This window comes from Falco naumanni, chromosome 1, assembly GCF_017639655.2.
Source record: "Falco naumanni isolate bFalNau1 chromosome 1, bFalNau1.pat, whole genome shotgun sequence".
Lineage (NCBI taxonomy): Eukaryota > Metazoa > Chordata > Aves > Falconiformes > Falconidae > Falco > Falco naumanni.
The window spans coordinates 58,679,247-58,699,981 of NC_054054.1; the positions used below are offsets into that span (position 1 = coordinate 58,679,247).

At 36.6% G+C, this 20,735-nt stretch overlaps 1 protein-coding gene across 1 annotated transcript in view; it reads right to left on the bottom strand.

Annotated features, from left to right (window-relative positions):
* CHIC2 (cysteine rich hydrophobic domain 2) overlaps positions 1-20,735 on the bottom strand; it is a 31,680-nt gene that overhangs the window by 8,630 nt on the left and 2,315 nt on the right. The window contains exons 2-5 of the mRNA XM_040595758.1: positions 15,567-15,621; positions 15,268-15,423; positions 1,757-1,813; positions 1,531-1,590 (exon numbers count right to left, since the gene is read on the bottom strand). Coding sequence (XP_040451692.1) covers positions 1,531-1,590; positions 1,757-1,813; positions 15,268-15,423; positions 15,567-15,621 — 328 coding nt within the window. The remainder of the gene's footprint in view (positions 1-1,530; positions 1,591-1,756; positions 1,814-15,267; positions 15,424-15,566; positions 15,622-20,735) is intronic.

Below are 20,735 nucleotides of genomic sequence, written 5' to 3' on the forward strand. Positions count from 1 at the left end.
TTAAGGGATAAGCAAATCAGTTCACTGAAAATGATAAAATGGTACAGAGAAGTTTTGTAAAAAATTTCCATTAAATTTATCCAGAGTTAATATATTAGACATTCCACAAACAACAAATAAAATCTTTGATCCTTATTCTGTAAAACTATATGCCCATGCTTTTATAAACAGGTCAACTGATTTTAAATTGTATTTAATAGCATGAGTGTTCATCTGTAAATGTTGCTCAGCCACAGCATTTACAAACTAACATAGTATGTGGCTTTTTTCCAATTGAATCTGCAAAACATTGGATGTGACAATGTTTTCCTTCAGAAAAACAAAATTCAGTGAAATTTAAAAACCCTTAATTTAGCTAAAGCTCTAATCTACCTTCTGACATTTGCTTTATTCCATTTCCAGTCACATCTCATACAACTAAACCAAAAAATTTTGCAGAACAGATGTTACAAAAAGTCTGCTTATTCAGTGAACTGAATAATCACTGTAAAAAATGCATTTTAAAGATCTTATGTTTCAGGCTAGAATTAAGGTCTAATGTAGAAACAGGGATAAGGGGAAGATTAAAAAAAAATATTTTAGTATCATTTCCAACTATTTAATAAATTTTAAAATTTTTATATGCATGACAGCTTTGCTGTTTTGAAGAACAGACAAAGTAACATGTAATGAAAGATCACAGATATGTTAGAACTAATACAGTAGATATTTCTCAAAGGCTAATCTTTATTTTAAAACAGTTAACCCTTCCTGCCACCTATTTCCTAGAGCATTAAAAGAAATTACACAAATTCTAATGTTTCTTACATTTTAACAGCTTAATTTCATCCTATTTATGTACTGCCAAGGTATTTTGAAAATGGAAACAAAAACAGCACCAAAAATAGCAAGAAGGTTGCAAGCTAAACAAACTGAAATCCCACATTGGACATCATTCATTTTAAACCACTTCTAACTTCTCACTGTATAGTTCCAAGAAGGGCTTATGGAGTCTCAGTCAAAGACTGAAGTCAGAACTCCAGAAACTAACTTAAAAATATTTTAGTGACACCAATTAAGAGATAAAGATACTTTCACGACAGCTGAGGTAAGGGGCAGTTAAAATCTAAAAAGGCTAAAGGCTTCTTAAGCTCCAACAGCTTAGTTGAAAGGTCTTCTTCCATACTTTTAGACTTGATTAACATTATATAAAACAGCCATATCTGACTTGCTGCGTAACCAAAGTTGTGGTGATTCTTTATACAGCATCTAAAATTTCACACTCCATCAGCACATGTTCAAGCCATTTTATCTTGGCAATTAATTTATTATTTTTCAGAACACAGTGAAGCCTTGTTTTCAAGTCATTCATAACTTTATAAATCAGTCCTGCACATGAAACCATGCATCTGTGAACCGTAGAAAATCCTTGCACTCAGGCGATTAAGCTCCTGACACCTTTACTGATTAATAATCATGAAAAGAATAAGATCAGAAGCAAAATAAATGATCATTTAATAGAGAAACTCACAAAACAGCCCTTTAACTTACATATTCCATCATGTTATTCGTTTCACATTTCCTTTTGCTTAGTCTCCAATGCAAGCACAGCTAGACAAGGAGGAAAGAAAAAGAAGAAAAATGAGCTGTATTTTATTGCAGCACACAGACTAGCCCATTTGTCCACCTTTCATATTTTTTGTTCAACAAAAGCATCTGTTTCCATACTGTGCAATTCAAACTCCAACAGTACGAAGCTGCTCCCTGCGGCACTCACCTTGTGGTATAACCTATTGTTTTCCCATTCTAATAACTTCTCAATCGATCTTCGTGTCTGGAAGACAAATGAGAAAGAATTTTACTCTTGACTGGTTTTAGAAAAACTTTGTTTTGCAGCTGCTTTTGTGTGAAAAGGAGAGAGGTACAGGACAGTGACTGAGTACAGGGTGGTCTGTAGTACTATCAAAACTTCTTTGGTATTAAACAGTAACTAGAACAGAAACAACATTTTATGACGCCCAAATAACTATGTTCAACCATTCTGGAACAAAAACTATATGCTTTCTGGATCTTAGAGCAGTTATAACTTTAAAACCACAGAAATTTTGAAGTGATCCAAGTATCAAAGCAGAAACACTGATCGCCCAGTATCCATCTATATGGATGTTGCAAATGTTGCAAACTATTTTGCAGTGCTGTAGGTCAAGTATAAATACGGAATACTGCAAACAAAAGAGAATTTTTTTGTTACTTTTATATCCAGATTTTAGAGACTGAAAACGAAATGCAGAGTTACAGTAAACTGCACAAATTAGTGTTACTAAATGTGTGATGTATAAAGAGCAAACCCAACATATAGGATCCTAAAGCAGTTTTACTGCTTATGTCTACACCTGACACTTCAGAGAGTCCTGAAAGCTGTTCTGCACAGCTTTTTAAGATCGTTCATGCTAGTATTAAAGGACATTCTGTGCTGTAAAGTTTCACAGTATTTGGAATATAATTATTCAATTATATTTACATTTGAGAAATACATACTGACATTTATGGTCATTTGACTGCCAGAATATACACTGCTTAGCTCTAAATGGGATTTGCTACTGACTGAATAAAAAGAGGATAATTCATGGTGCCAGGTGTTATGATGAGACCAACAGAGCTGCAGGTGCAAAAGGACAGAGCAATGACAAGGATCAAATACAACTTAGTGCAGCTGCAGCTCCCTTACAAGGCAGAGAGGGGTGAGGGGAAGGGATAAGAAAGCATCTTGCTGTTACTACTACAAAATACAAGTACTGTAAATGAACCTTAACAAATCAAACTAAATGCTGTCATGAGAGACAAGAATGTCTGAGTAAAATAAAAATTAGACAACAAATTATTCATTTCCCACCAAATATTAACATCTTGCCATTCAAACATCAGTTTCTCTCTAGTTTAATATCAAAGTGGTTGTGGAGAAACACATCTAAGCACGTACTGTGGTCACATGATTAAAAATTAGATCATTGCTATCTATGAGTAATCACTACACTGAATTTTTTTTATGTTTTATTTTAAAAAGCACAAGTCAAGGAATTATCAGAAGGTGTGTGTGTGCCAGTGCCTAATTTATCACATCAATTGGGAATTGAGTATTTTTGGGGTTATTGTTATTATTATGTTTTTAAAGACAGTGCCCTTTAACAATAATCAGTAGACCTCACTTGTTTCTTTGTAAAGATAGCCTTTTAGAGTCTGCTCTCCTTTTAAATGAAAATAGGGCAGCAGTTATGGTCACACTTTTGTTAATTTAGTTGCCAGTCAGCTCCAAATCAAAAGAAAATAAGGCTGCAGAGTGTAATTAACATTCAGTTCAGTCGTTTTGTCCCTTGTCTAGCCCCCAAGCTTTGTTAAAATTGCCATCTGAATGCTGAAGGCTGTAGGGAAATCGATTTGATTCTAATCGCACCATGAAAAGAACATGATCTAACTGCTTTCAGCCCTCCGTAAATCTGTACTAGGTCTTTAGCACAATGCAACTTCCAATTTAAAAAGCACTGAATGTCTCGTCAATGACTTTGTGAAGAAAAAAGAACAAGGAGCAGACATAAAAATTCCAATAGTTGTTTAAGCATTAAAGTTCATTTGCATCACAGCAAACCTGAAAAGGGCTGACCTCTCAAACCGCCTCTCAGGTCTATGAAGTTGTAGCCTTGACAAGCTCACATTGACAGAGCTCATTGACTCTGAAAGGCTACTCTATCAATGGTGAAAAATGGCAATAGGTTCTACTCTGAGCAGGCATCTGCCTGCCCACCCGCTGCTAAACCAATGGCAAAACTGATTCAAAACCTGAATCTACCTTGTAATCTTCCTTTCCAGGACCTTTTAATAATAGATTAAGATCACTATACAATTTAATTTCATTGTTTGCCCCAAGGAGTGTGGAAAACATCCAAGCTTTTCAAATTCCAATAAAATTACATATATATTGCAATACATACGCATAAATATGAAATTGATAGGTAGTTACGTACTATTAATTGGTTTATTTAAATAAGCCAGTTTAAAGTCATTTGACTAGCATGAGATAAAAACGCATGCAGCCTTGAAACCACGATTATTTATGTTCCCAGAGCCTTAAATACAATCCTTCCTGTAGTAAAATTTGGGGTAGTCATAGGTCCCAAATCACTCCATACTATCAATACAGAAATGTTAATGAAAATTAGACTGTAAAATATTTCTGCAAACCTCAGAGCCTGGAATAAAAAGAAATTACTTAAACAGCATTGCACAATTCACTATAGTAAGTTTTCTTCCTACTTGACAGGTGAAAAAAAGCACTTGCACGTGCAGCTTAATTAATCACTGCTCTTGACATCTCAGTGATTTACAGTGAGGAGCAGGTGAGGATATACAAAACCAGAAAGGAACACTTGATTTGAGTGTAGCATTTCCAGCACACTAGGATGACAAGCTTATATATTCTATCAATGGTGTACAGAAAAACCCATACAGCAAATTATTTGTTAGCCACAACAAAAGCACAAATTAAGTGGAAGAGAGACTTGCTTATTAGGAAGATTTAATACTAGCCAGCTTTTAAAAATTTTTTCTTAAAAAACCCAATCCAAAATTTGAGCAGCTAAAACTGCAATTCAAGTACGCCTTTTAGCATACCAATGATAAGAAAGTATGCTTTGTAACATACTCTGTATAAAAAGCAGATAGTCTTTAATGTTATCCACGGAATTTTGCAAAACAGACCTCTTCAATCAACTATCTAGATGCAATGTTTAATGAAACATTCCTGTAAAATAACTCATTATTTAAAGATTTTTGACAGTGTCTTTTTGAAAAGTCAAGCTACCAAAAGAGCCCAACTCAGAATACACTCTCACCAACGCTTATTGTCCCCAATTAAGTAAAATACAGTTTTGCCCTTAAACATGGAAGGAAAAAAAAAAAAAAAGGAAGTATGAACTTCTCATGCAGAAACAAGGCAGTATTTAATACAAATAACGTGCTACCTGTATAACCAACTGCAAGACCTTTCTGTTACGCCTTTGCAGTGTCTAGTGAAGTTAGCTTACAATTCCAAATGCAGTTATGATCTGGACTGGGAGGCTGTGCAGCCACACAGTCCCCTCTTGCAGTGCATGACCTGGAACATGCACGCTACACTAAACCAAACTACTGAATGAGCCAAAGCCCCCTCAACTCCCACTGTAAATCAGTAAATGACTGGTAGAATATTAAATAAAAGGATCTTACAGGACTCCCAAAGCAGTGCTAATGTGAGTACTTCCTGTTGTCTCGTAAGTGAGGAAACAACATGGACATTAACTACAGGATCCTCCACCATCAATTTTATTTGTAGTCCTCTGGGAACAACAGAAGAATCTCCCCGTACATGTATTTGATCTTTGACTTCTCATGTGACAACCCCAAAACATATGTTAATGTAGTGCAACATTAGTCCAGTAAATAGTATGTGGAGATGTTCAAATTCCTTCATACAAAACTTCAGTACAATCAAGTATTAATAATTCTGAATAGTGCTCTGAAAAAATACACCTTGTGCTCAAATTTCAAAATACAAAGAGAATTGAAGCAGATTTTTTTTGTTGACTCTCATAAGGCCAGAATTTGTATTATACCCCATAGAAGAAAGGCAAAAGATCCTATCAGAGGTCTGAACTATACCATCTCCACTCAATCAAAAAGAATTGATAGAAGCAGTAATTTCTGTTCATTCTCCAAAGACACATCTGACTACAAAATTTATACCCAAGTAATTTAGTTATCAGCACAAACAATGAAACATACAGTTAGAAGATAACCAAATCACACAACTGTATGCATACTTTCAACATGTCAGAACATCCCCTGAGTCAACGCTGAGGCCTGTATCAATGCCATGAAAATGCCAAAGCTGTACTTGGAACACACATAACTGAATTACATGTATCTTTATCTCTGCTGAGGAAGTCCTCACCTTGAACAAAGTGAATCACAAATAAACCCTTCAGAAACTACAAATTGGCAAGATTCCCATCTTACAGAAGAATTCTCTATTTGTGAAGGGCAAAGATGACAAAGATGAAACCTTAGTTGATTTCAGGTCCTGACATCCTGGAATACCTACTTCAGCACATACAGTAGTTTGGAAAGGTGTCTGTTCAACCACTGACGTGTATCTTGCATCACTTTTCCTATTAATAGCCAGGGTATTTCTAACTAGAGACTACTGTAAGGGTGCTCAACCCAGAAGCCACTGCAGCATCCACGCAAGACAGTGAGTGAAACCCATACTACATGGATTGAAGAACATCTGGAAATACATGTAGCATTCTGGTGCTTTTTGTACAATTCTGAAATAACTGTCTTGTCCAACAGGTTTACTACTGCTGCATCTTGTCTTACCTTATAGAAGATTCTGGGCAGAAAGTGAGCCCAGACAAAAGCACAGATCAGAGCGCCTGATCTGGCAAGGAGAAACATAACCAGCAGAATTCTAAAGCAGAACTGACAACATCAAGCTGAGCTCAAGAAACTTCCAGTTCTAAAAGACAGTCCTGAGGATATTATCCCAAATCCTCACATGATCAATAAACTGGCCTAATTTGTACGGGTCTCAACCCTGGGTTGGTACATCACAGAGATAAATTTAAAGTTTAATGAATCAAATCCGATCAATTACTTTCCGGAAAGGTCTCTTCCACCACTTTGTCTGCTGATATAGAGGAAAGCAGCATTGTTTGACATCACTGCATGTAACAGTTTTTAGTATCTAAGCCAAAGACTATTCTTCAGAGACGCTGGTTATCTCAATTCTCAAACTCTAGACTGTTTAAGAAAGCACTAAAGCCATGAAGTATGTGGAGAATGGAAAAGGTATACAGAAACATACACCTCCATACATATTATCCAGGAGTACCATGGAGAACATCTTGTAGTATTATCACCAACATATTAACTGATAGATAAGTATTTTCCAAAGTCATTTTGGTGTGTAGTACAAACATGTGGCAGAGAGAAAATATCAAGGAAAGTTCCTAGAAGTTGATTACAGAAGTCTCATACATAAATGTCCTCTCAAATATAGACAAGCCAAAAGACTCAAGATGCTAACTTGGTATTTCAGCCACTGGATAGTTTAGCTGTTCTGTAAGAGCTAAGTCACCAAGTAAGTGTGGCTAACTACTTTCTGTAATGAGGTGACAACAACTAGAACCAACCATTGTGGAAACTTCACACCATAGAGAAGCCTTGTAGAAGAAATGGTCTCAACCTCAGCAAAATTAACACGCTTCCCTTGAGAAGGCTTAATTGAGATATGGAAAAACACATTTCACAGGCAGACAGATGTTGAACTGATCCATGAATGTTGTTACTTGAATTTAAGTAAAGGTTTCTAACTTTTATTCTAGGATTTAATTGTAGCTCTGATTCTCTGTCATTATAAGGAAACAAAACCCATGAAGCTTCGTTCTCTCCAAACAAATTATTCAAATCTGGCCATCGCAATCCAAAGCGCCCACCTCCTGCTCAAGGACATTCTCACAGAAAGGGCCACAGAAAACGAACATGCAAAATGAAACTGACTATAACAGGGATGAAAACAGGATTGAATCTCCACCAAATATCTCATCTGGTGTCATCCACTGTGGGAAATTATAAACTGAACATGGATGAAAATCCCACCTTCATCTCCTCTTTTAAGGTTACAGTCGTGTTAATTTGGGTCTCTGTCACTTATTTCCAAAATATCCAGTAGTATGCTATGGAACATAGTTCAAGGCCAGCACAGGTGGAGAAACTGAAGATTCTCAGGTTACATCTGTATTAGCAAATGAAACTATGCCCAGAAACATTCCCATTCACTTGAAGCCAGCTGGCAGAGAGCAGCTTACATCTGTATCAGTAAATTTTCATAACCTCCAAACCACTCAGTGCATTCTGATAATGCCTAGGAATTGTTACACAATACAGACTCAGAGCCTGCCAGGGACCTCTCCAAGAGTACAAATTACAAAGCACCAATTCCTAGGAACGTTCCCAGGTTTAATTTATTAGTATGTAGGAAGCCTTTGACTCCTGCTGTTAGGAGTGTCCAAGGGCAGGCGCCAAGAATGGAGGAGAAGCTACACAGCCAAATAAACCGAAAGGTAGCAGAACTTGACAAAATAATTCTAGAAGGCCCTGTAAAATCCAACGCTTCACTACTGTGTGTGCTGAAGAGGACGATCCCTCTGAAAGGGACAGGCTCTACAGTGCCTTGCCCATCTAGGATTGAAACAGAAAATTACAAAATCCCAAGCAGGTTGATCCTGTAGCTAGTTAACCAATTTAGAAAAAATAAATCTGGCTACTTAAATATTTACCATCATCATTATTGCTCCAAATTCAACAATTTATTCCAAAATTCAGCAAAAATAATTTTTATGAGGAACAAAAATGAAAATATCTAGTCACTTTCTACTTCACATGTATGTTTGGTACAGTAGAAGGCTTATCAACTCCTTCAGTCTACTCTTTCACAGAACTGCCGCCCCAATCCTTCCAACTATTTTGTCAGCACCGTGTTTCTTGAACTACCGGGGTTGGTTCTTTTTGTGAAATAACAAGTTACTTTATGTATACATAGTGCTTGAGTTACTGACAGTGCTTCACTTACATAGAAAATAACATTATACCCTGATTTGTTTAATAAAGTGAAAAAGTGAGCACATCTCAGAGCAAGATTACTTTGAGGAAAAGCAAGAGGCAGCCCAGAAGCATCGCTACATCACACTTGCCAGCATCCCATTCCAGTTTTGTTTGTTTTACAGTAACATAGACTAACAAGTTCTTGTTCAGTGAAGTACTTTCTACTTATTTTATCATATGAATTTCAGATAACGTTGTATTCTAATATTTTCCTCAGTGTTTGCACATGCTCCCTATTTGGCATCATCTACAAAGATGTCTTGCTAAAGACAAAACCCTAAAAATTACCCTTCCTAACCTGATTTCCAAATCTGACAACTAGCTAGACAATTTTTAGCATGTTACTTCAAAATATCTCTGTGCAAATTTCAACTAGCTCACATTTGTTTTTTCAGGAACGTGTCAAATTGGACAGGAAAAGCAATACAAAAATGAAACCACTGCATTATCTATGGCTCCCTCTAGATACCTTAGCCATCACAATGTAAAAGGTGCTGTAACATGGAAACATTAATCCTACATATACTATTTGAATTAATATTAGAATGTTTACAGATATAATTTTAATTACAAATGCAATTATAGTTCAAATATCATTTAGAATATTCACTATAGAATCCAAAGATATATGCTGCATTTAAGATGAATATAAATATTAATATATGAAATTACAAATTTAACTTTAAATACCTTTTCTAAAAATATTAACGGATTTGCATTTGAACTATAAAGAAACCAACTAGTATTTTCTGATTTACTTGTATTTGTAAGTATTTTTCATGCCAATCTTATTGCCCCGCCCACCCAAACAGGTTTGCAAATTAAAAGACATGGCAGAACTACCTGCTCCCACACCTCACTATGCACCAACTCACTACTCTACCCTTTAGGAAAGCACATAAAAACCTGATAAACATTTACAGGGTGCTCTGAAGGAAACAATCTGATTTCAGACATAGGAAAAAAAAAAATCAGAGCTATACACATGATTTCACATTTATAGTGTCCTACAAGCTTTCAGTACTTGAAAGACTTAAGTGACTCTTCTGACCAAAATCATAGTGAACAATTTTTAAAGAAAAATACACCAGGTCTGAATCTTCTGGCTCTTTTATTTCACAGCTAATACTAAAAAGAGACATGATTTAAAAAGACCTCTGAATATATTTGAAGGCAATGGTCAAAAATGCATATTTGATACAAGCACTACTTAAGAAAAGTCTTACTAAGCTGACTAGAGCCAATATAGAGATTACATGTGTTCTAGTTAGGATAAACACAACAAAACACAGTACAATTTTAAAGATTCTTCCAAACTGAACGACAATGTAAATTGTCACAGTAAAGACTTCAAAAACAAGGCACCTTCCTGTCTTCTGTAATTGCCTTGAAGAACTGCTTAGAAAAGCATTATGGTATTAAGAGCATCTCCAGTGCCAAGTCCCTGGCAGTCAGGCAGAGGACAAAAATATATATTTCCTTCAGTTTTGAAAATAAATGTAATGTATTCATAGCTTCAATAAACTGAGCTAATGTAGTTTAACATCAGTATCATCCACTGACAAGCAAGACTACTGTATTTAAGAAAATTCATTCCAGCTCCTCTACCGCATTTAATTTAATCAATACTTTGGAAGTTATAATTAGGTTATGTTTATACAGCATTCTGAAAATGTAAACTACTATGTAAGTGACAACTAACGATGAGGCTTAAGCAGCATTCATCAGTTTTGTGTGAATTCACAAACAAAAAAGTAGCTCTTGAAAGTATTACTAGAGATTGCTATTAAATATCTCATTCTATTCATTTTAAAAGATTGCCCACGAACCTTCTGAAACATGCAATTTACATGTACAATACTGGCTTTGAAGAAATCTAGCAGTACTGCAATTCTATCATAGCTTTCATTGTTACAGTTTCTGTTGAAATTATTTATCCTATTTACACACTGTGAACTACAGCATTTAGTTAATACTGAAAATGAGCGTCAATTCATTTGAAAGAGTGGCTTCAAATGGGCACCTCAGCCTGTAGTGCTTTTTGAATTATAATTCATTATGTCATTCTTTTTATTTAAAGAACAATAACTTAAAGACTTAATGTTCATGTGTACAATCCGGAACTTGTCCCAGAAAGGATGGTATAATCTATGAGTAAAACTGCTGAAGATCACCGACAATGTAGATCTGCAAATGAGGAACTATTTCCTGTAACTTTCTTGCAGCTTTTATTCATTAAAATCAAATCAAAACCACATAAAAGGAGAAGGGCAATAATATATTGAATCAAATTAAACATTTATTCTACCGGTGAAGAGTAGCATGCTTTTTCTCAAAAAACTCTATGCACAAGAAGGAATGAAGCAATACTGTACAAAGACTTCCAAAACTAGCACTGAACAAAGCACTCAGAAGAAAAATACAGTGAAGGGAAAGCCCTCATAGCATGGAAATACATTAAAGTGATATAATTAACAGTTAAGTTTACAAACATCTGACTTAAATTCCTAGTTTGAAGCACCTGCTGATTTAAGGAGACAAACCCATAACTTATTTTTCACTGCACAAAAATAAGCACATTCCCATTATACACAAACTTTCAGTAATTGCCTGTAATTTCAAAATTCATATTTACATTTGTGAGAACAGTCCCACATTAGAATTTAATAAGTCAATGGAAAGCAGTAAAAATACAGAACACAGAGAAAAGTTAAAAGATAATTATTCTAACTTCAAACACTCTGAAGCTGCAGCTTCTTTTTTGTCTACAAGAACCTCAAAAAATAATTCTCTGAAAAAGAGCTACAAACTATACCAAGCAATTTAAGAACATGGTAGATTGATTTAGCCTTATTAAAACAAACATTTCTTAATTGGTCATTCTGAGAAAAATTACTCTTCTGTATTAAAAGTAAGCAGTTGTATAGCTGAAACTGTTGTTTCATTTAATAAAAATCTTTAACTTAAGAAACATGCCCACTTGTTAACTCACTGTATAGGCAACAAAACAAAGGTTTTGTTTCTAAAAGATTTTTTAGTTTCAGCAGAAAAGGGCAAAGAGGAAGGCTATTTTTATTGTGTGATTACAGCATGTTCTTCACAAATTTCAGTTCTACATGGAATACTCCCATCCTGCTTTCAGAAATCAAGCCAATTATATGATCTTGGGAGTCTTTCGTGATCGCTGCAGCAAAGGATGTAACAAGCCAGCTCCAACTGTCCTTTCACTAGGAATCACTTAGACAAGGCTGAATTAGCAAAGCTTTCTGGGCAATACTTCCAAGACAAGTGCAGGTACTGTAAAATAAGTAATATTTTATTTATTGTTAATCTTTTATCATTGTTTTACATTATGAGTGCCAGTGGGAAACAATCCACTGTATGTAAAAGTTGAAAGGAAGAAACAGGCACATCAGCCTGGATTCCTGTTTCCTCAAGTGAATCTTGGCTGTTGTGACTATACCTATGGCTGAAGTTTGGCTCGTGAAAGGACATTTAAAGAAGTAAAAGCATTGAAGATCATTTGATCAACACAACCCTACCCCAAGACCCAGTAAAGTCAGAGACAAGCAATTCAAATGTGATTACTTCACACTGAATAAGTCTTCTACATATCAGCAAAATTGTGACACTAGCAGCAAATCAAACTAGTCTGTGGATTTAATATTTTAATTTTTTTAGTGGAAGATTATAAAATTGCTTCTTGTCACAGTTCTACTGGAATCTACTAAAGCAAATTACAGATCAGAACCTAGATGAATCAGGTTGCATTTACAACTGCTGTCAATTTGCTGAGCCGCTCCAGGTAATTCACACCATGCACTGTCTCTCACTTTCCCCACTTCTAGGAAAACACGTATGAGTATTTTCCTGCACTTGTCATAGCACTCTGACATAAACTGATAGAAAGTCCTGTATAGAAGAAAAATCTGGCAAGCTTGTAGATGCAATTCAGTACTGAGATCTTAAAGGGTACAAAATCTGTAATTCCAGGTAAGAGGAATTTAAAGGATTGAAATCACCTTGTACTTTCCTGATTTGGGTCTACCAAGAAATAAAGTCAAATCCATCCATACCCGCTCAAGCAACTCAAGTGGCAGTAACTTTTCACTGCTTTTCTGTGAGTAGTAGCCCTGGCTAGAATCATTGCAAATTCCTCTGCTTGTTTCCTATACTAGAATTCGCAAATACATCCCAGAAAATATTCCACAGCTTTCCTCCTTACCTCCTTTACCAGAGGAAAAAAAAGTCTTTCCTAGCCAGGTCCAGGATTAAGAGTTATAGTTTGGGAAAGCATTCTCATCCCCTTCAGTTTGTCTTTAGGAACACAAGTTAATTCTTTTCTATGTTATACTCTCCAGACACCCAACTGGCACCAGGTTCTGGATTCTTTGTCTGACAGACAACCCTCTAAGCAGCCATCCATTTGCTCAGCCTGCTGATACAGACAACCAATGTCACAAGATGTAAAGTCTCCAGACTGACTTAAATTATTTTCATTCTGGAAGAATAACCACAGTTCCTAAACAAAGGTATTCAGTGCCATGCACAGTGTCACAAGATACTGTGTTTAGGCAGCTGAGTCTTAACCTCAATTTCACTAATGCTGGACATCCAAGCTTGAGCCTGACTCACCCAGTCTTAAATGCAGCAAAAGGTGCAAAGAGGTCCTTAAAGGTCTCCTGGTACCAGCTTTAACAGGAAAAATGCAACATTTACTGACAGTCTGGGCCATACCTCTAGGATAACTTCCAGAACTTCAACCCCAAGTTTCTGTCCTTACTCCTGCTGTTTATTCTCTTTCAAAGACTCTTCTGTCTTTATGCAGTCTGTATATTACAGCAACAATTACGCCACTAACTTCCTTCCAGCATCCTCTGAACAGAGTATTCAGGTTTTGAGGGTTTTTATTTCTTTTTTTCAGATTTATCCTTCTGGATGGAAGCTTACTTTAACTCCTATCCCACGCGAACACCAATGGAAGCACTTCTTTAACCATTCTTTCACTGGGTTCCCACACAGAATCTCCTTCCCCAGCTTCAAACACTGTCTTTTGGGCCCAGATGCTACAAGTCTTTTCTCTGACTTTGTTTAACAATGGATAAAGAGTTGATTATTGGTGACTCCTGATAGCAGATTAAGAAGCCCCAGTTTAGAAGATGAGGGCTTGTGGCATCGGTCCCTACCATGTTACGTGCTGCTATCATTTCCTGCTACAACAGCATATTACGTGAGAAAAATGTGTCAAGCTAAAGAGCGCCAGAAGCTTTCTCCTTTTGAAGTTAAATATGGACAGTAGCAATGCAAGCTTTCCTTGTCTTTGTAAAAAAAGAGGTATGCCTAGAACAGTAGTCTTCTCTGCAAGCTAGTTAAGTCACCAACTCATCTGCTGAGGCAATCAGCAAATTCTTATTTCTTCTAACAGACTTTTAGGCTATGGAACATACAACCATGCTACAGGAAACTTACTAGTTTGTGATAGTTTAAATATGGACAACCTGCTATACTTCACACTTATGCCAACATTTTTGTATTTTTTTCTCCACAGACTACAACATTACCAGGTGGCTTTTCTACCTTATTTTGTATACAATTAAAACCAGCCTTAAGTAATCTCTCAAAGGGACTAACACAGAAAGTTAGATGATACAAAAATGCATGCAGGTTGTTATGATCAGTGTTCATCCCATAAATATTTTTTCAAAATGCCTTGATTTACCAACTCTGTAAAATGAGGACTTTCATAAAGAAAATCAAGACCATGTTCAGTGTACCGAATTGTACATAACTGGCAGCATTAGGAGGTATCACAAGAGAGAATATACACAAGCTTTGCCATGAAGCAGAAAAATGAACAGGACTAATAGTGAGGAGAGGATGGGGAGACACAGAGACTTCTTGCAAAGTAGTGAAATACGACCAGCTAAAGGCAATTTTTACACACATGAAAACAGAAGAGATGGGAGGGCAGCCTAATTAACAGCACTGAAGGAAAGGAAGTGAAAAACAGGCATATGCAATGAGCTTCTGTTGAACAATACACAGTGCCAAGTGTACACAGGCAAAACAACTTTCTAGTTCTTAATGTGTAAAAACAAACACAAAAAAAAATCTTACTCATCTACAGCTTCAAAGGAAAACCCAGAAAGAAAAAAATTATTACATTTTTAAATTTTTTTTTAAACAAAAACATATGGCTATTTGGGCCACAGTGTAACGAGAAGCTTCTCAAAACAAACTGCCACTAAATTACTGCCAGATTCTGATAATCCCAAACAACTTATTACTGAGAAGATGCAGCTATTAAAAAAAGTACGTTGAAAGTTACTTCAGTAATAGTAAGCGCTGCACAGTCCACGGTTCTAGCAGAGATATTCAGCTATACTACCACTCAGTTAAAAGCTCAAAGTCTGACTGGTGTCTGTTGGTAGCTTTAACCAGCATGACAGACAACTGTTACCAAAATGTATGAAATCAAACCAATTTAAGTAAGTTCTAGCATACAGTTTTTAAAGGTCGGGGAGACAAAAAAATTGCAACAAACCCAGTACAATTCTAACTATCAAAAATTATATTAATAGTTCAACTTACTCTTTTACTGAGGCAGATAACTGGCCACATACTACAACCTAAAGTGCAGCAGCAGCAAAGGCATCCACATAGTAGCCATCGTACATTAACTGGAAGGTTCTTCTTAAGACAACTGTTAACTCTGCTGATGCTGGCTTTAAATTCCTCAGGTGCAACCTACAAGGGAAAAAAAATAAAAACCAGAAAACAAACTAGTCCCACAGCAGTGCTATTTATTACTTTTACAGTGGTCTATACCTGGAACTCCTGTATTTGTAATAAAATCTTAACACATCAAATTACTACTCTCAAACACTCACCTTTCCAGTTAAAGATGAAGGAAATTCTGCTTCAAATTTGTTGCTTAGTCCAAACCTGCAAAAACAAAATTAAATTCATACCAAAATTATAAATAACTCCAATACATGCCACAAGTTACAAGCACATCATAATACTCTCAGCATTTGTGTCACAACAACATTATTTTCAGGAAAAAATGGTTGTTATTAAAATTCCTAAAATTATCTTAACAAACAAAAGCACACCACCATACAGTTTAAAATCCATCTTGCCTATAGTGTCTTCTTAAAGTTCTGTTGATACTGTTGACTTATCCCAAACTCAGCAAAATCTTTATAAGCAATTGTGGCAAGCATGAAAAGTGAAGAGAAGTACTTATGGGCAGAAGGTAAGTTAAGGCCATGGCTTGAATTAGCCCCTCCTCCACCAGTACAGATATATCTTGAAGAAAAGCTCATCCTGTGCTATTCCACTCAGGCCATGCTAAGTAACAGTTTTGAGCATAAAAATTGAATAAATACCAGCTTGTTTATTCAGAAAAAAATACTGAATAATTCAGAAAAAAGTTTCAGAACACAAAATACTACCTAATAAAATGTTATTTAAATGATAACTAACTTGAAAGAAACATACCAATTACAAATGTAAAGTTATGAGACAGTCTGAGATGAGCTGGAGTTACTGACTATTCTGGTTGCAGAAGATCTAGAAATTAAAAGAGTTTCACTTTGTCTTACAGCTGGCTGGTTGGGTTCATGAAAGGATGAACCTCGAAGAACATTTGAATATTTTCTGGCATCTGGTCTGGTCAATAACTTCTAATAGGGACTATACAGTCTAACAAAGTCATTAATAAACCTGTGTGACTGCTAATTTGTTAAACAGCACTCAATGTAAAATTTAAGTTGTAATCAATAACCTTCTGATATAAACCAAAGCAGTCTTACTATCAGATACCACAAACAACAAAAATCAGAAATTAAACTGCTCAAGGCTAATACTGGCAGCAAGACCCATCACACATTGCTCAGCTGGATGCAGAAAAGCTTATCTGAGTCTTGACAGTTGCAGATTTTAAAGGCATAATTTGCTTTGACAATATGTTTATTGAGCAGCTAGATGTTTCTCAGGGTTTTGCTTTTGGGTTTTTTGTGGGGTTTTTTCTTACTGAACAGAATGATCTGCATGCCAATGGAGAACTTTGTCCAAGTAATCAAATAGGCAGTTAAGTGCTGCACCAACGGTGAGCTGCTATGGAAGGGCTTCACAAAACCCAGTGGACAAAAGGTGACAGATGAGCTTCTGCCTAGATAAAGGTGGTGAATCTTGGGAAAGCTAAACTATGCTTTTGTGACACTCAACTAAAGTTTGGATGCTACAGCTCAGGAGAAAGATCTTTTGTCACCACTCATGATTCTCTCAAACATCAGCCACTAGAAATAGCAATAAAATACTTGGCACCGCTAGGAAGGTGATTAAGGACAACACAGAGGGCATGGTTTTGACTCTCCATAAAACCCTCATATACCCACATATTCAATACTGGGTGCAGTTCTGGCATCCACATTTCACGGAGGAGTTGGTAGAGTTAAGAGAAAGCAGAGAGAAGGAAGACTAGTATAATCAACAGAATAAAGCAGCTGCCTTAGGAGACTAATAAGGCTGACACTAACTTGGAAAAGAGAAGGCTGAGGGGGTATACGATCAAAGTACAAAGATTCGGGAAGGTAGTGGATAAATGAATAATTAACTGTTAATTACCAAATCCCACAACAGAAGGCACTCACTGAAACTAGTCTATCTCTTTAGAATAGATGAAAGAAGATGCTTCTTTATGCTGCAAGTAGCAAACTTCTGGGTTTGTTTCCACTTGAGATTAGTGACGCAGACTATGCCAACAGATTTGGAGAGGGTACACAAGCTCCATAACAAAAAGACACTACAGTTGAAGTATACATCACCTCACACAATTGCAGATGTCAGAGAATACAAGAAGAATGGACACCAGGAACAGTTAGATTTGCATGCAACCCATAAGTAGCAATGCCTGTTGCCACAGTTGGCAACAGCATGCTGGGCTAGATTACTTTATTAATTTGATGCTGTAGGTGATTTTTACACGTGGTCTTATGGAAAAATAAACAAGTCATCTCCCTATCATTGACTGCAGGCAGTATAATCATAGAAACATAAAGTGATTTGGGCTGGAAGGCACTGTCAAAGATAATCTAACCCAAACCCTCTGCCACTAGATCAGGTTGCTCAAAGCTCCACCCAACCAGACCTTAAACACTTCCTTAAACACTAATAATGGGACACTCACAACTTCCCTGTGCTACCTGTTCCAGTGCCTCACAACCCACACTGTAAAAAAGGTCTTCCCTATATCCAACCTAAACCTACACTCTTTCTGTTTAAAACCATTGCCCCTTGTCCTGACACCACAGGCCCTGGCAAAAAGTCTCTCTCCATCTTTCTTAAGCCCCCTTTATACAGTGAAAAGCCACAATAAGGTCTCCCTGGAGACCTTATTAACACCTAAGATAATATTTACACCTAATATTAACACCTAAGCATATTTGAGTATTTGTAATTAGCATAGGAGCTCTGCAACTCCCTCAAATCCCTCAAAACTGGTGAAGTAACAAATGAAAGTTGTTAACCAGAGAAACATATGTCAAGTTTACCACTTCAACATAGAACAAAGAAAAATTATACTTAATGGAAACATACCTCTACCATTGAAAATCCCATTGAATACTCCATGATGGGAGGACTATCCACCCTTTCCCCAAAAGAAAGGAGGGAAGGACTCCAAGCTCAAGATACACAGATGCCATCAGAAGTCTCAAAGCTAAAAGGTAACACCCCTTTACTATGTAATTAATTCATCAAATCAGACAGATGTCTAAAGAGATATCCCTTCAAAGAATGATCTTCATGTACTTGATGCTTCTTCAACATGCGGAAGAGTTTTACTATGAATAATGGAATTGAATAAAAATATGAGCAATAAGGGAGTGGCTAACCACAAAGATAATTTGATCCAAAGTAGCTCTTGTTAAAAGAACTAAATGAAGCCAAGCCCCTGACCAAGATATAAGACAGAATTTAATCTGTCCCTCTACCCAGAATACTGAGGAAGACCTTTACTCTGGGGCATGAGCAGGTACATCAATGCAACAGGGAAGTCTCCCTGCTGTCAGTTAAGTCACAAAAGTATATCATTCCAAGGAAAGCCCTGCTCAGTCTCATGATGAAGACTGGCTGGGAAATTAGCAGGACAGAAACAACGCTTTTTTATGAATGCATGATCCTAAAGTATTCAAATGTTGATAGCTTCATCAAACACAAGCAAACATTCATGGAGACCACAAAAAGTCATGCCTGACAAAGACAACCTTACTGGAAAGGCTCTAGAGGTATCTGATCTTACAAAAATGCTGAGGTAGAGTGAGGCACAGAAACTACTGGCCAAATACAGTTACACTTTGGTGAAGTTACAAGCAACTGAGACTCCATACTCAAGGTTCGTGGCGATGCTTAATACATGGTGGGCTAGCAAAACTGAAATATGAAAGCTAATTTAACCAGCTACCACTATCACTCTGAGCTTTCCATATTCCAGTTTTGTCACTATATGCAGGCAGTAAAAAAGGGTGGCTCCATACATTAAAAGCTTTGGTAAGTAATTATGTGATCTCAGTATTATCACTCTTGACTGGAAGCTGCAATGTGGAAATCGAAATACTAGAAACTCCACAGAACACTACCACATCTTCACTGTAAAGACATAACAGCTCCAACAAAAAGGCAGCAAAAAGTGTCTTAAAAATCAAACAACCAGTATTTTGGAGATGCATTTCCTCAGACAGCTGTCCTCATATGCAACTTGATTTCTTTTACACAATACTCCCATCTTCAGTGACACATACCCTTCTCTGCTTGCTCTACGCTTTTCCCAGTCTGTATCACATCTTCAACAGATCCATGCTCACCTCATGCATCTTTAACCTTCCTGGAACCTGAAAGAGTGTTTCTTGAACATGACTCTGCTTGAAAGGTTCAGCTGAGTTCCTGCCCTTATGTACAGTGGAGAAAGAAACAGTGAGAGGTGCAATCCTTGAAGTACAGAGTTTACAGTATAGGACACAGCCAACCTGCAACCTTTTCTCAGCTTGCAGCTCAGATCTTCCTAACACAAACACATGCTATCCTCTTCCTCCTTGTCCTCTCTTATGGGGACACTAAACCATTATTCCATTGCTTGCAACCATACTCTTAGTTTCATATGTTCTCAACCCTTACAAAATAAAAGTATTCCACAAATCTTGACACACTCCATCCATAATTCTCACATAACCCTGTTTCCATTCATATGTCCTTGATACTGAGTAAGATTCAAAAATGTATAAGCAGACTTAAGTTTAATATTAAAGAAACTGACTTGGGTGAAAATACGTTTTGTGAGGGGTTTTCCCCCTCCAAACAGTTATCTTGCATCAACACACAATGCACCAAGATGACAAACAGCACAGACAGGCATTCACTAGCACATCACAACAGCTCTCCCTCATTCCAAGACTGCAAAAATCTAATAAATCCAGTACTACTAACTAATACAGTCTGGTGTATATAGGGCACATATGTCTCAACTGGTCAAGGAACAGGAAAGCACAGAAAACAGCCACTGAAAAACACAATCAGACACAATTACCACAAATATTCTCTTCACAATTTCAAACTCACCATGTACCTCTCTTTCCACCCTCATATGATTTTAGAAGCATGAAATACCTTGAACTTTCAATTCAGTTGTATGTAAAGTTCTACATTTTCTCAGCTTTCGGGTTTCTTGCCATTAGAATTCATGACCTCAGGTTATCAGAAACCAGGTCAAATATTACCCCTGATTACTGAGCTATCTAAACTCTGTTGGTGTGAAAATAGTTTAACTGATTATTTAAATAACATTTTTAAAAAAAAAAAGTTTTAGAACTGTGTGCAGCATGCTCCAAACAACGAGCTTTAGAAGAAAACTCTTAGTGTTCATCAAAAGCCCCACACCCTGGAAAGGCAAGGCCTTTGTATGTTTTATTTGGAAAATGTTCACCTGCTTTAATTGCTTTTAACTACCCAGCTTAGAAAGGATGAAATCAAGTAAAAGTAAACATCTTTCCAACATTAAT